At 51.1% G+C, this 15,089-nt stretch overlaps 1 protein-coding gene across 1 annotated transcript in view; it reads right to left on the reverse strand.

Annotated features, from left to right (window-relative positions):
• XYLT1 (xylosyltransferase 1) overlaps positions 1 to 15,089 on the reverse strand; it is a 334,227-nt gene that overhangs the window by 11,650 nt on the left and 307,488 nt on the right. Inside the window, exons 9-10 of the mRNA XM_047780424.1 lie at positions 14,121 to 14,383; positions 6,460 to 6,655 (exon numbers count right to left, since the gene is read on the reverse strand). Of these exons, the coding sequence (XP_047636380.1) occupies positions 6,460 to 6,655; positions 14,121 to 14,383 (459 nt within the window). The remainder of the gene's footprint in view (positions 1 to 6,459; positions 6,656 to 14,120; positions 14,384 to 15,089) is intronic.

Consider the following 15,089-nt stretch of genomic DNA (forward strand, 5'->3'; position numbering starts at 1 on the left):
TCAGTGGGTTAAGGATCCGGTGTTGCCGTGAACTGTGGTATAGGTGGAAGACACGGCTTGGATCCTGCGTTGCTATGGCTGTGGTGTAGGCTGGTGGCTACAGCTTCAATTCGACTCCTAGCCTGGGAACCTCCATATGCTGAGGGAATGGCCTAAAAAAAAAAAAAAAAAAGAGTGGCTCTCAGGCTTTGGAGCTGCCCCCATCATAAGCCAGGGAAAAGGAGGGTCCCTTGGCATCACCTATCATTTGCAGGAGCTCCAATGGCTTTCCTAGGAAGGGACAGCTCTGGTGACCCTCGAGCATTCTGAGCTGGACCCTAGAGGTGGGAGCTGGCTGTACCATCCCTCCCTCCTGCCAGCCAGCGGTGTGTGTACAGCTTTGACCTGCCAGAAATCTGCTCCGGACTTCCCCTCCTTCCGCTTTTGCTGCTGGCAATTGATTCTCCACCCAGTAACCAGAAAGACCATGTGAAGTGTCCTCTCACTGCTCAAATCCCCGTGGCGGGTCCCCTGCTGATTCCTGGTGCCCAGCCATGTGCTTGTCACACAGTCCATGGCCCATCCGTTACCCATCGAACAAATGCGTGAATGACCTGGCAAAAAAGTGAATTTACTCCGTCGATCCCTGATACTGAGCTATTACTATTCCCAGCTGTAACAGTAAGAGTGAGACTGTGACTATTTCAAGTCAGATTCAATGAGGGGGTCGGTCCTTCTCTCCCATGAGGTTTAATGTTGTGAAGACACCGCCTGTGAGTGTGTCCTCAGAACATTAAATGATGAGCCCACTACAAGTCTGCACGGCTTCCGTGGTCCTTCCCGGGCCGGGGGCGGGGGGGGGGGGGCGGCGCCGATGTGCATGTGTGTGTGTGTGTTCCTGTGCAGGTCAGAGTGTAGATGCGGGTAAACACGTCAACACCCTGAGGAGACCTTACACGTGCAGGAAAGTTGATTTCCCTTCTCCTCCTTCCTGCCACGCGTGACTGTGCCCACTCCTGACCCATGACACAGGGCTCCAAGGCTAATATTTACCGAGAGCCAACAGCGCGCCAGACCTAATGCTAAGCACTTGGGTGCATCAATTTGCTTCACATTCCCAACTCCATCAAAGGGGGGGGGGGGAGCCATGACATTACACCCACTTCACAGATGAGGAAACTGAGGCTCAGAGGCATTAGATGACGTCCTCTGATCAGTGACTGGGGACCCGGGCAGTCTGACCCCAGAGTCTGGGTTCTTATTCACTCTTCTATAGATTGCCTTCCACTCATTCATTCACTCACTCACCCACTCATTCGCTCATTCATTCATTCATCCAACACATGCGTGCCGGGTGCCTCCCCCTACCGGGGTGCTGTAAGACAGGCATGTTCACAGGCTCCCAGCCTGCTCCAGGTTTGTCTGTAGACTGGCCTTGGGGAGCTTCCCAAGGGCAGCAGAGGGGGCCTTCTGGGGACAGTGGCAGCCATCCCTCCCTCCAAGACTTTGAGACCGCGGCCCTTTCCGCCACCCTGCACCTCAGCAGGGGCTGGTCCCTCCTGAGGATCCCGGGGCCGAGCATGGCTGGAACACAGTAGGAAGGAAAGCAACACTGTTCATCGAAGAAGTAAATGAATGAATGAGCAGGATGCAAAATTCTTGGCCTCAAAGTCAGCGATTTTTCTAGAGAAACCCCATCTGGTGACCTCCCTCCGTATAATCCTCTCCAGCGCCTTCCCACCGTTCGGGAGTCCGCTTCCTGCCCCACTTCCTGTGAGGTCTGGTCCTTTTTGGTTCGACTCTTAGCTTCGTCTCCATCCCTCCCCCCGGCTCCCTCTGCTCCAGGCCCACCCAGAGCACTCTTGGCGCCTCTGCCAGAAGCGTTCTCATGCCCTTGATCTTGAGTCCCTGCCTGGTCCTCTTGGGCTGTCTTCCACCCTTCCCCACCCTCCTCCTAGGGTTAGGGTTAGGGTTAGGGTTAGTGGTTAGGGGTTAGGGTTAGGGTTAGGGTTAGCTCTCCGCCCCAGCGTCACCTCTACCTGGAAGCCTTCCTTGCTTACAGGTATCCCTGATATGCTTGTCTAAGCATTTGCCCATCATAGCTTTTTATTTATTTATTTATGTATTTTGCACAGTCTCACAACTTCTAATTTACATGTCTCTTAACTGTCAACTGCATGAGGGCAGGAACTACATCTGACTTGTTCACCAATTCCAGGGCCTACAACCCTGCTGAGCGCACAGAGCGTGCTCAACACCCAGCCATCTCTATCAGTCAATCCATCCACCATCTGTCTATGTCAGCAATGATCAGTGGCCGAGCGCATGGACAAACGGCTTAACGATCACAAAACCACTCTGGGGTCCTATTTAAGGGAGAAATTTTTAATACTTTTTTATTTTTTATTTTTGTTTTTTTAGGGCCACACTTGTGGCATATGGCACATGGAAGTTCCCAGGCTAGGGGTCGAATAGGAGCTACAGCTGCCAGCCACAGCTACAGCCACACCAGATCCGAGCTGCGTCTGTTGCGTCTGCGAACTACAGCACAGCTCATAGCAATGCCGGTTCCTTAACCCACTGAGCGAGGCCAGGGATCGAACTCGCATCCTCATGGATACTAGCTGGGTTCATTACTGCTGAGCCAAGATGGGAATGCCAAGGAGGGGATTTTTGACCAGTTAGGGATCCCCCAAAGAAATGGGGGTGACCCACTTTCCTAAGTCTGAGTTCTAAATCCAAGACAACCCAGGCAGAAGGGGTATGGAGCAGCTAACGTGGGAAAGTGGAATCTGTTTCTAAATCTCTTCGAGGAGGAGAGAGTCAGCTGTCACCTGCATGTATGAGGGAAGGTGGGGCTACCTGACAGATGGCTCTGCTGCTGTAACATCCTCCGTGACCTTCAAGATCGTCTCACCCAGCCTCACTGTTCAAGTCCACTACCATTCACCACACAAGGATCAATTATTCAAATTCAAGTATGCGCTCAAGTGCAAGCTCAATATACCGCCCCCAAGCTTCAAACCCACCAAGGCACTTTAAAGGTAATTCAAACTTCTTTCCAGGGCCTGCGAGACGCGTCCCGGCTGAGGCCTCGCGCCCACCGCTCTCCTTCCCATTCACTGACCACACTGGCATGTGGCTGCCTTTGCATGTGCCAAGCTCCTCCCTGTAGCCTCAGGACCCTTGCACATGTTATTCTTGCAAAAGATCCAAGAATGTTCCAGATCTCCCCACCGTAGGCTCTATTACAGGCTTCACCTCTAAAGTCAATCTTGTTAGAAAAGCCTTCCTGGAGTTCCCATTGTGGCTTGGCAGGTTAAGGACCTGATGTTATTCCTGTGAGGATGCGGGTTTGATCCCTGGCCTTACTCAGTGGGTGAGGGATCTGGCATTGCTGCAAGGTGTGGCTAGGTCAGAGATGTGGCTGGGATCTGGTGTCGCTGTGGCTGTGGCTCTGATTTGACTCCCTAGCCTGGGAACCTCCATATGCCATGGGTGTGGCCCTGAAAAGACAGAAACAAACAAAAAAACAAAACCTTTTTCTGGAAGCCATCAGGGAGTTCGGGCCTTTTGAGCACCTGCTGCTTGGACTCCTTGCTTGGCACTTGCAATAAACACTGCACTTGCTTGCAAGACAACCGTGCGTCAGGAGACTGGCTTTACTGCACGTGGGCAAGCGACCCAAGTTGAGTTCAGTGACAGAAAGCCGTCCCCACCAGCCTCTGAAGTCCTCAGGAATCATACAAATCAAGTTTTATTGTCTTGATAATAGCTGTCATTCCCTGGAATGTTTCTGTTTATTTATTTGCTCACCGGTTGGCTGGCTGCCACACTGGACTGCAGTTTCATGACAACCAAAGGAAAAAGGACCCAGGCTGTCCCTTTACCACTGCGCCTCCTGCGCCTTGCCTGTCATAGGCACTTGGGGGCTGCCTGCTGAAGGAAACGAGCGCCGTCTCTCCAAGCCACTCGCACGGACGTACTCCCAGGGATGGAGAAATCTGAGCTGTTCCGTGACACCAGTGCCTGCCACGAACCAGGCACTGTGCAAAGCCCTGGGACAGTGCCAGCCCGACAGAAATTCCTCAACAGCCCACAACGGGGCCCTGCAGCCCGCGCCCTGCTTCTTGTCCAATTTTATACCACTTGCCTTTACATGGAGGCTTTAGGAAAAAGAAAATTCAAAATACAAGTCTCAGGGCTTCCTGCATCACGTGCTGGTACTCTGCCAGAGATCCGGGTGGTTCCCACACTGAGGGTACCACAGCTACAGTGGAAACCCTCACAAATCACCAGTCATGGAGTGGCCAACATGTGTCACTGCCAGAAGTGCCAGGTTACCCAACGGCTGGCTGATAAACAGGGAGAGCTCAGCCACCAGGCATCCATCTCCTTAATGGGACATTAATGTCTTCAATTGGCCGCCGGGGCCCCCAGCACAGAATCCAACTGGGGCAGCATCTAATTGCCCCCTGACACTCGTAATTTATGGAGTGGGTGCCCATGGCAGCATGGATCCAGCCCATCCATTGGGAGCCTTAATGGAAACTGGTGGCTTAAGAGACTTCCGCCCACGCCTGTTTGATGCGTATCCCATGGGACACAAGGGTGCCAGGTGGGGTGACAGGGGCTGCAAAAGAACTGGCAAGAAAGACGTAAGCAGGTAGGACACATTCTCCCGCCCCACACCAGGCCTTTAAGATTTTCCATCTTCAGAGTTCCTTTTGTGGCTCAGCAGTAATGAACCCGACTAGTATCCATGAGGATTCGGGTTCAATCCCTGGCTTTGCTCAGTGGCTTAAGGATTCAGCATTGCCTCAAGCTGCAGCAGAGGTCGCCAATATGCCTTGGATCCTGAGTTGCTGTGGCTGTGGCGTAGGCTGGCAGCTATAGCTCCGACTCGACCCCTAGCCCGGGAACTGCCATATGCTGTGGGTGCGGCCCTAAAAAGAAAAAAAAAAAAGATTCTCTATGTTCTATAATTGGATCCTTCGTCCTTAACCCAGCAGCCAAATCACTGGGGATGCTCAATGCCAGAGACCAATCACCTCTTTAGCTTCTGGCTGACGTGGGGAAGGCAGAGATCAGGCTCTGGAGCCTTGTGTGGGCAACGCTCATCAAACTTGATCACCCCCCGCCACCCCACCCCATGCCCACCTGAATACACTCATTCCTTCAGAAAGTTTTTTTCAGCTGCCCTGTGGCACGTGAGTTCCTGTGCCACAGGAGCTCCCAAGTCATAGTTGCTACCTATACAGCAGCTGTGGCAATGCCAGGTCCTCAACCTACTGTGATGAGCTGGCAATTGAACCTGAACCCCAGGGCTCCAGAGACGCTGCCCAGTCCCACTGCGCCACAGCGGGAACTCCTCCTTCAGAATCTTAGTCAGCATCTACAAGCGCTCCACGTGCTGAGGATACAGATGTGCGTGAGTGCTGCAGTCCCAGCTCTTGCGCAGACACAAAGTGATCCGAGATATCAACAAGGTAATGTGAGAGAGGAACTGCTAAGAAGAAAATAAAACAGGGATGTGTCGGGGGAGAATTGGGGCATAAGTGGGTGGGCAAGGAGGGCTCCTCCGATGACGCGCCATTGGGATTCAGAGCAGAATGGCCCAAAAGAAAAAGAAAGAAAACCTGGGGCAAAGTGTTCTAGGAGGGAGGATCAGCACGTGCCAAGCCTGAGGCGGGAACGAACTTGGCATCTCTGACAAAGATGCGAGAAGCGTGAGCAGGAGAGAGCGCGGTTCTGGATGAGGCTGGAGAAGCAGACAGAGGCCAGATCAGGTAGGGCCTTACAGGTCTGAGGCAGGGCCAATGATCCAAGCGGGTGCTGGATGCATCCGACCCCCCAGGCAGAAAAATAACTAGCAGCTGATGCAGCCTTGGGGAGGCAGGACCTGCGTTCCATGGATCTGCGTGTTTGACCATCTGTCCATTTCTCTGCGTCGCATCCCTCCACCCACTCATCCATTCATGGACTATCTGGTGCTTACGTTGAGTTCAACCCTGTGCTAGGACCCAGGGAGACAAAAGCACGCTTAAGCCCGGGATTTACGGCCTAAGAGACCTGAGTTCTACGTTGAGCTCTTCTGCTTCCTAGCTATGATCCAGAAAAATCACTGGCTCTCCAACGGGCCTCAGTTGTCCAATCTATAAAATGGGACTAATGCCGCAGCTTCATGAGGAAACGGGTTTGTTATTGGTTTCTGACTACCACGGGTTTAGGAGGCATCACTGGGGAGGATGAAGAAATGCAAAGGCATAGAAGCCCTCCTATCTGATGCTGACACCCTACTGGGGGCTCCCTCCTGCCCCGTCGAAGAAGCCACTTCTAGGGCTCAGGGCTGGAGACCCTTCTCCTGGCACAGGGCGAGCTGATCTTCAGGGCTCTTCGAGGTCCTTCCCCTCCACCTCCGAGGGTGACCACAACCCAGCAGGGGGGCTGCCAGAGGTACCGAAGGTGACAGTCTCTTACCTCGGAAAACTGAAGCCTCCCGAAGTCACTGGGGGGGCTGGCGATCTTGAAGACTTTCTTCGGCATCACCCACGTCTCCAGAGTCTCAAGTTTGCTGACGGCCAGATTGGTAGCGTGATGCTTGATCAGAAAGCCCTGGAAACGGTCGGCAAGGAAGTAGAGGTGGACAGATGCCGGGTGGCCCATTGGATAGTACCTGAAAAACACGCACAGGTTCATGCGGGCTCACGGGTCAGGGCCGGACATGTGTTGGGTTGCCGTGGGGTTCCCCACGCACCAGGCTGATGTTGCTCCTAAAATAATCCCCACTTTATACCAAGCTCACTGTCATCCTGCAAGCCTATGAGCCCAATAATTATTCACGGTAATTCTTCGGCTTTTCGGAAAACATATCAACTGCATGAAAGCACAATCAGGAAAATAAAAATGACGGCTTTGGATGCGTCTTTCCAGGGATGACGTCAATTTGCAGATAGTCATTGACCCTCCCGTGCTAGAGACTGGGAAAAGCGATAATGGTGTGCAAACAATGTCATCGTGACATATTCCCTTTCAGCCTTATTTTCTACGCATATATTTGCATAAATCCTACATGGCTGGGATCATATTACACACACTGGCTATATTCTGCTTTTGCTTCATAGTATTTTTCGAGCATTACCATGTCTTTGAATCGCCTCTGAAAACATTGCGTGTGTGCGAGTGCGTGCACACACATTATTCCACTGTGTGTAATCCCATCATATGGAAATAGAATATCAAAATACACTATTACTATAGAGAAAGTTCCCCATCATTGGGCGTTCAACTCGTTTCTCATTTTTATGCCATTCTAAACAATGCTGCATTCATCATCCTCGAGCAAAAAAATTGTCTGAGGGAACATCTCTCTCCCTCTCTCATCTCCAAGGGGCTCTCGATGCCTGAAGCCCAAGTTTATCAGAAAGGTTGTACTAATTCACACTCTCACTGTCCTTCCCACCAACGGTATGGGGTGTGATCCCTAAAAATTATTGCCAATCTGGAGTTGCCGTTGTGGCTCAGTGGTAATGAACCCGACTTATATCCATGAGGATGCAGGTTCGATCTCTGGCCTTGCTCAGTGGGTTAAGGATCCGGTGTTGCCATGAGCTGTGCTGTAGGTCAAAGATGTAGCTTGGGTCTGGCATGGCCGTGGCTGTGGTGCATCCCGGCAGCTTCAGCTCCGATTCAATCCCTAGCCCGGGAACTTCCATATGCCTTGGGTGTAGCCCTAAAAAAAAAAAAAATTATCGCCAATCTGAGATAAATACATACACACACACACACACACACGCACACACACACTCACACGCACACACACACACACACACACAAACATGAAGCTCATTTTAAGATGCACAAAGGCTCCTGGCTGAAAAGGGCAGGGAAGCTGAGCAGAGAGGCCCAGAGGGAGGCGCGGGTAGAGAGAGTAGGAGGCAGGAGCCTGGATGAGCCCAGTTCTCTGTCTTTCGTACTCGTAAGATGCAAAGCTGCTGGCTTCTGCAGTGCATAAACAGTCGGCACTTGGAGGGTGCCTGGGACCCCTTAATCACAGTATTCCTCCCCCCTGGTCCTGCTCTGGAGGTTAAGTCTTTATGGCCAATTATAACGGTGATGGAAGCTGCCCTGGTGTGTTACACCATCTCCTGAAATCACTGCCTTGTTACTGAGACGCCTCTGGGGCTCTGAGGAAAAAACCCTACACCGTCTTCAGACGGCTCGCTGGGTGTTCCCGGCCCCTGCAAGTCCACTTGGGTCTGGACTCCGGGAGCAGAAAACCCTCCCTCTGGACGGTGCTGCAGAACTTTCTGTGATGATGGAATGTTCTACATCCACATCCAGTTCAGGAGCCTCAACCACCTGCGACCACTGAGCATGTAACGTGTGGCTGGTGCAGCCGAGGAGCTGCCATTTCCAATTTAGTTCATTGAAACTGAAATGCCTACTTGTAGTTTGTGGCGACTGTGGACAGCACAGCTGGAAGAGTCCTAGGGTTGCCAGCATTCATGTCCCCAACTTGTCACGTCTCCTGTCTCTCACGTGATTTCGTAGGTTTCCTTGCACCAAAGAGGTGAGTCTATTTCCCCTCTTGGCTCCGAGTTGGCCAGCAGAGGAAGGAGTGGCGTGCCAGCTCTGAGCCAGGGCCCCAAGAAGCCCTGCACACTTCCACTGGCCTCTCTTGTTCTTTTGCGATCGTGGTGAGAGCATGCGTGCGCTAGCCTGCCAGAGGCTGGGAGCGGAGCAGAGCTGATCCGCCGCAGGTGTCCCAGCCAGAGCCATCCTAGAGCCGCCAGGAACTCCCAGCCAAGAGCAACAGAGGTGCCCCCCTGACCTGCAGCTGGCTGCAGATGCGAGAGAGACGCCAGCTAAGCCCAGGAAAACTGCCCAGCTCACCGGCACACTTCAAGGCTATGTAAATGTTTATTGTGGCAAAACACCAATTTGGGGCTTGTTTGTTACGCAACATGATTGCCATGGATAAATGATACACTGACAGTGTTTGCTCTGTAAGGGGGATAGACTGGTGAAGGTGGAAGAAAACCAGGAGGGATTGTTGTCATGGGAGTCAAAAGAAGGAAGTGCTGGGAGCTGCCTTGTGGCTCGGCAGGTTAAGGACCTGGCATTGTCACTGCAGAGGCTCTGGTGGCTGCTGCGGCGTGGGTGTCATCCCTGGCCTGGGAACGTCCACCTGCCTTGGGCACGGCCAACAAACAAATAAACAAACAAAGAAGAAAGTGTTTCAACTGTGTGGGGTACTAAGGGATCAAGTAATAAACAGGTGATGGTCAAATGCTCCAGAAATCTGGGAGGCAGCCTGGGGTAGCTTGCTTTCCCTCCCCTTCTTTCAAGAGATCTTGCTTCTTCCCACCGGAATTCACCCTCTACTCCCCCCCCCCCCAACTCCCCCACGACCAGCATCCTGGTCCAAACCACATCATGCCTGACCTGGCCCTTTGCAGGAGCTTCCTTACTTGTCTCTCTGCCACTTTTGTCTGTAACTGATTCTCATAATAGCCATCGCCTCCCACTTAAATACCACAAGGGCCTGGTGCTTGGATAAAACCCTTACCTGGTCTATGAAGTCCTCCTCTTTCTCTTGCCTCATTTTGTTTCCCTCTGTCCCAACCCCACCACCTTCAAGGCATGTGGACTTTAGTTTGCATTCCTGAGTATGTTAAGCTCATTTCCACCTCAGGGCTTTTGCACAGGACATTCTTTCTGCTGGGGATGCTCTTCTCCACTTGGAATCCCATGGATGGCTTTGTCTCATCAACCCACTTAAATGTCACCACCTCTGAGAGATGTTCTTTGAGCATGGAATCTCAACTCACCCACTCACTGCTGTCATGTGACCTTATAGTCTCAGCTTCCATCCTTGGCTCTTGTTTCTGTGAGCTGGGGTACTGTCTGCTTTCACTCTAGGACGGGAAGGCTCTGAGCTCAGGTCTGGGTCAAGGCTGAGTGCCCAGTGCCTAATACAGAGCCCAATACATACTAGATGCTCAATCAAGACTTACTGTTTGGATGCAGATTCTAGAAGGGTTTTCCCTGGAACACTCTGCTTCTCAGGTACAGCTGGGAAACCTGTAACCCAGGTCTGAACACAAAACCCACTGGCACCTCAGCTAGATTGCGCATGGTAATTAAGGAATTAAAACTAAGAAGAGAGTTGTAACTAGACACAATTCAAGATGCCAGATGCAACACAAGAAAACCTAAAGAATGCCTCAGATGCATTCTTGGCCCAAAGGTATTTTTATTTCTTATTTAAATGAGGCATGCAACAGAAAAAATTAAGAGGCTCACGCAAAAAGGTGCGTTTCTGATTTGTCTTGAAAAATCAGGGGACGTGATTGGCAACTCCCAGTCTACATTCCCATGGGGCGAGGATGTGTTGGACCTGAGTGGGGAGGTGTGGGGGGTGGTCCTGGGTCCACAGGATCAGCCCTCCCTGCACTGAGGACACGTGCTTCCTGCCTGGCCCTGGACGGTATTTGAATTTGAGGACCTGTCATAAAAGAATGACCTCCTTATCACGAGATGGGCTGCTCAAGCCAACGTTTATGGTCTCGTTCCCTCCATCTGCCATTTTCAAATTTTTGGCAAACAGCTGTTATTTCATAACGAAAAAAAAAATCAATAAACATGACTTTTATGAAAGGTTAGAATATAGACCGTAAAGACATGATTTGCATAAAATGCCCAGAGTAAATGAGACTCTTGAAATAAAGTTTTCACTTGCAGTTTCCCCAGAGAACCCAGGGGAAGGAATTTACTCTCTTTTGCCTTTTGGGATTAGGGTCCTTTGTCCTGATTTATTTGCAGGCTCATATTCATAAATATATTGGCTTTGCCCACAGCGAGGCACCAGGGTTCTGCTATAAGACAAAATGAAGTAGAAGCCAAAAGATTTCAGGCCTGAGGCCGCTTGATGGCTTGCTTCATCCCTAAACAAATACCAGGAGAAATTTTCAACAACCATAAATCAATTGGAGGTGTCTTTTGAAATGTCCTATAAGGTTTTATTTACCTTATAAATTCTATGAAGCCTGGGATTAAAACTGCATATTCACTTCCCAAGCGTTGGGCACTGTGCTGTTTTCTGGGGACACATACTGTGGTTCCTCAGGCAGGGATTCTGTCCCCCGGACTAGCTGACGCGGAAAAGACATTTGCCATGACCTTGATCCAAGGCGCTGCTGCTACGTGCAGTGGGATCATTGGAGGCAAGTCTACTTTAGCTTGGGAGTGGCCCGGGGTGGGTTACTGGGGGACCTCTTAGCAAGCATCACAGAGGATGTGACACCTGAAATGACCCTGAAAGCCTGGGAAAAGGTCAACTGAGCAGGGACAGTGGGGGCTGGAGGCGGTCAGCAAAGGAAAGCACGGAGGGAGACAGGAATGGTTCATAGAAGCAGTGATTGACTGAGCGTGTAGCTCCCACGGTCGGCTTCCGATTGGCTGCTTGTGGCGGCTTAATATTAATAGCAACTGAAGTTCCCACTGTGGCACAGCAGGTTAAGGATCTGGTGTTGTCTCCGTGCAGCGGGGGTTTGATCCCCGGTCCGGGGCAGTGGGTTAGAAGGATCCGGTGTGGCCACAGCCATGGCGTATATCCCTGAGCCAGGAACTTCCATATGCCACGGGTGAGGTTAAAGAAAAAATAAATAAAAAAAGAATGGCAACTAAGACACCAATAATGGCATGAACACCATGGCATGAGTACCTAGTGTGGAAATACTGTTAAAATGGGGCTAATAATGATGATGATACATGACTCATAAAGTAATTTTTGAAGGATTATTCACCCCCCCCCTTTTTTTTCCTCCCTGTTTGGGCTGCCCTGTGGCAAATGGAGCTCCTGGGCCAAGGATCAGATATGAAGCTGCAGCAACGCCAGATTCTTTAACCCACTGTGCTGGGCCGGGGATTGAACCTGTGTGTCCTGGTGTTCCAGAGATGTCACAGTTCCCGCTATGCCACAGAGGGAACTCCAGGATTATCCCCTTTATTATTACAATCAGTATTATTATTATTTTGCTTTTTTAGGGCCACCCCTGTGGCATATGGAGGTTCCCAGGCTAGGGGTTGAGTTGGAGCTACAGCTGCCGTCCTACGCCACAGCCACAGCAACACCAGATCCGAGCCACATCTGCGACCTACTCCACAGCTCATGGCAATGCCATATCCTTAACCCCTGAGAGGGACCAGGGATTGAACCTGCGCCCCCGTGGATACTATTCAGGCTCCTTACTTTTGACCCACAATGGGAACTTCCCAGGATTAGCAGTCCCTTTAAACCTCACAACACCTTACGCTGCAAAGCTTATTATTATTCCCATTTTACAGATGAGGAGACTGAGGCTCCGGGAGGTTACTGCCTTGTTCAAGGTCAATAGCTGGTAACTAGAGTGGAGTTCAAATGGCAGGTCCTGAGTTCCTAACCCACACTGGTCTCCCTTTAAACTGGGTCAAAACCTCCTACAGCCAGGAGGGGACAGGGAACGTTGCTGCAGCCCCGGGGAAACCCAGCTAGTGTGCACGGGGCCCAGGCAGGACAATCTCCTATGTTTTCAGAGCTTTAGGGAACAAAATAATCCTTTTCCTCTCCTTCTTCCGTTTCTGAGAAGAGGGAAGAGGAGGCAAAGGAGGACATGTGGGGTGGGGGGGAGCCTCACTGGAGAGAGACCCATGTTAATAAACTTTTTCTTTTCTTTGTTGTTTAAAGAGGAAGGTGGGAGGAGGGGGCAGAGGGAGAATAAGAAAGAGAAGAAGAGTGATTAGAGACACTTCCGGGAATCCATCCTCAGGAAATAATCAGAAACGAGAAGGGAGGGAAAAAGAGGCTTTCCGCAAAAAGATATTCATCAGAGCATCATTTTCAATGGCCCATCACTGACAAGAGCAACAGGAAAGGGCTGGAGTAAACCAGCTCTGGAATTTCTCCTCCTGGAAATACTAGCGGCATTAAAAAGGGTCATGATCCACACGGAAGCTGCAGAGCGGCAAGAAGAGAAGAAGGGGGCTGGTATTGTAACGCCAAGCAAAAGAGACAGGACATCGAACTCTTGCCGCAATTATGGAAATTTCTGCAAAGCACGTTGCTGGAGAAGGGGAGAGAAGGCGCGCAAAATGCAAAGGGCTGGATGGCTTAGGGAAAGGCGGCAGAGGAGGCCAGTATGTTGAATCATTTTCCCACCTTCCCTCTTCTTTCCATATGTTCTAGAACATTCTCTCCTGAAGTGTCAACGGGTACCCATTAGTGGTAGGTCAGATGATGCTAAGGGGGTACCTGAATGCTTTAAGTCAGAGTTCTGCCTATCAATGATGTCTGGGCTTTGTGACAATGAGAACGTGGTTCTGTTTTAAAAAGGAGTCACTTTTTTCAGAGATACATAAAATATTTATGGGGTCTGCGCCGATCAAACTGATCTGGGAGGTGGGGAAAGTGGGTGAAGGCGAGGATGAAACGGCCAAGGCCCGGAGGTGGTAACTGCTAGGGCTCATGGTGGGAGATAGGTTACACTTTTCTATTTGGTATATATTTGGTATTTTCCACAGTAAAAAGTGAAAAGAAATTCTGTATTTCACAGCTACTTTCTTTTCTTTTTCCTTTTTTTTGTCTTTTTAGGGCTGCTCCTGCGGCATATGGGGGTTCCCAGGCCAGGGGTCGAATAGAGCTGTAGCCGCCGGCTGACGCCACAGCCATGCGGGATCCCAGCCGCATCTGCGACCTACAGCACAGCTCACAGCAATGCTGGATCCTTAACCTACTGAGCGAGGCCAGGGATGGAACCCACATCCTCATGGTTCCTAGTCGGATTCATTTCCGCTGCGCCACTACCGAAGGCCACAGCTACTTTTCTATTTAAGACAAACATGACTATCTAATACGGTGGCGTGGGAAACATACATATTTAGCATAAAGAGTGAGTCCACTGGAAGGAAATAATCAGGGAAATGCTGATGGGCTGTGCTGAAAAGGCAAAAGGGTGCTGATGGCTTAGGCTGGAGATGCTCCGCAAGCTGGCAGGTCTGTGTGGCTGATTTCCTGGGAGAAGCAGGGAGCGGAGCTGTGGCTCTGAGAGGGGAGGGAGGCCCCCCCTCGCTGGTCCCCACCTTGCCAGGCCCCAGCTCACCTGCAGCTGTTGTCCCCCTCTGCGTGCAGTGACGCCTCGGCTCGGCGGAGGCCCAGGCGGGCGAAAGAATGGTACAAGGTCAGCATCACGTCGCTCAGGCTGTGGATGCCGTCCGGCTCATCGTAGACGTTCTCCCAGTAGGAGCGCAGGCCCGGGGTGCCCGCCGGGTAGTTCCCGTACAGGTAATAGTCCAGCTGCCCGATGATTTCCTGATTTACCACCGCTTCGAACTTGCGGGCAAAGAAGGTGGGCCGGGCTGTCTGCTATGCTCAGGAGAGAAAAAGAGCAGAGTCAGCACGTGGCGATGGCGGGGTAGGTGGGGGGTTTACAGACCAAACTCTGCAGCCCGCCTGCTTGGATCCAGATTCTGGCTCTGACACTCCCTGCCTCCTCGGTTTCTCAGTTTCCTCATTTGCAGAGAGGATATTAGGATTGAATGAGTTAATAGTTGAAAGGCGTTTAAAGGAATGGCAGACACGTGGTAGGCATCATTTAAATATCTGTGAGATGAATTATGCCCTAGATGTTTAGAGCTGGGATGGATCTCAGAAATCGTTTAGCTGGAGGTCTAGGGCAAATATAGCCTATGGATAGATTTCAGTTGTCCAGAAGAATGTTTTAAAAATGAATTAGCTGGCAACATTTAACAGGCAGAAGAGTTCACAGAGGCAATTTTTAGCTTCCCTTTAAACAGAAATGATCCGGTAGCCACAGACCTATGTTCCTACATGGTAACAACTAGTTAAGGCGGAACAGCATTTGTCCCTCTAGACGGGGGCCCACCACAGTCCCCACCACTCTCTATTGCCTCCCGGGTATTGCGGCTGACTTACAGACTTACACGGGACAGCCTGAATTTATTGATCGGAATCTCTGGGGGGGGGGGAGGCTTAGAAAGCTATACACGTAACTGGCTTTGAAGGTGATGTGTTTGCTCCCTAGAGTTTGAGGACAGTGTGAAAGACACCT

Source organism: Phacochoerus africanus, chromosome 5 (genome assembly GCF_016906955.1).
Source record: "Phacochoerus africanus isolate WHEZ1 chromosome 5, ROS_Pafr_v1, whole genome shotgun sequence".
Lineage (NCBI taxonomy): Eukaryota > Metazoa > Chordata > Mammalia > Artiodactyla > Suidae > Phacochoerus > Phacochoerus africanus.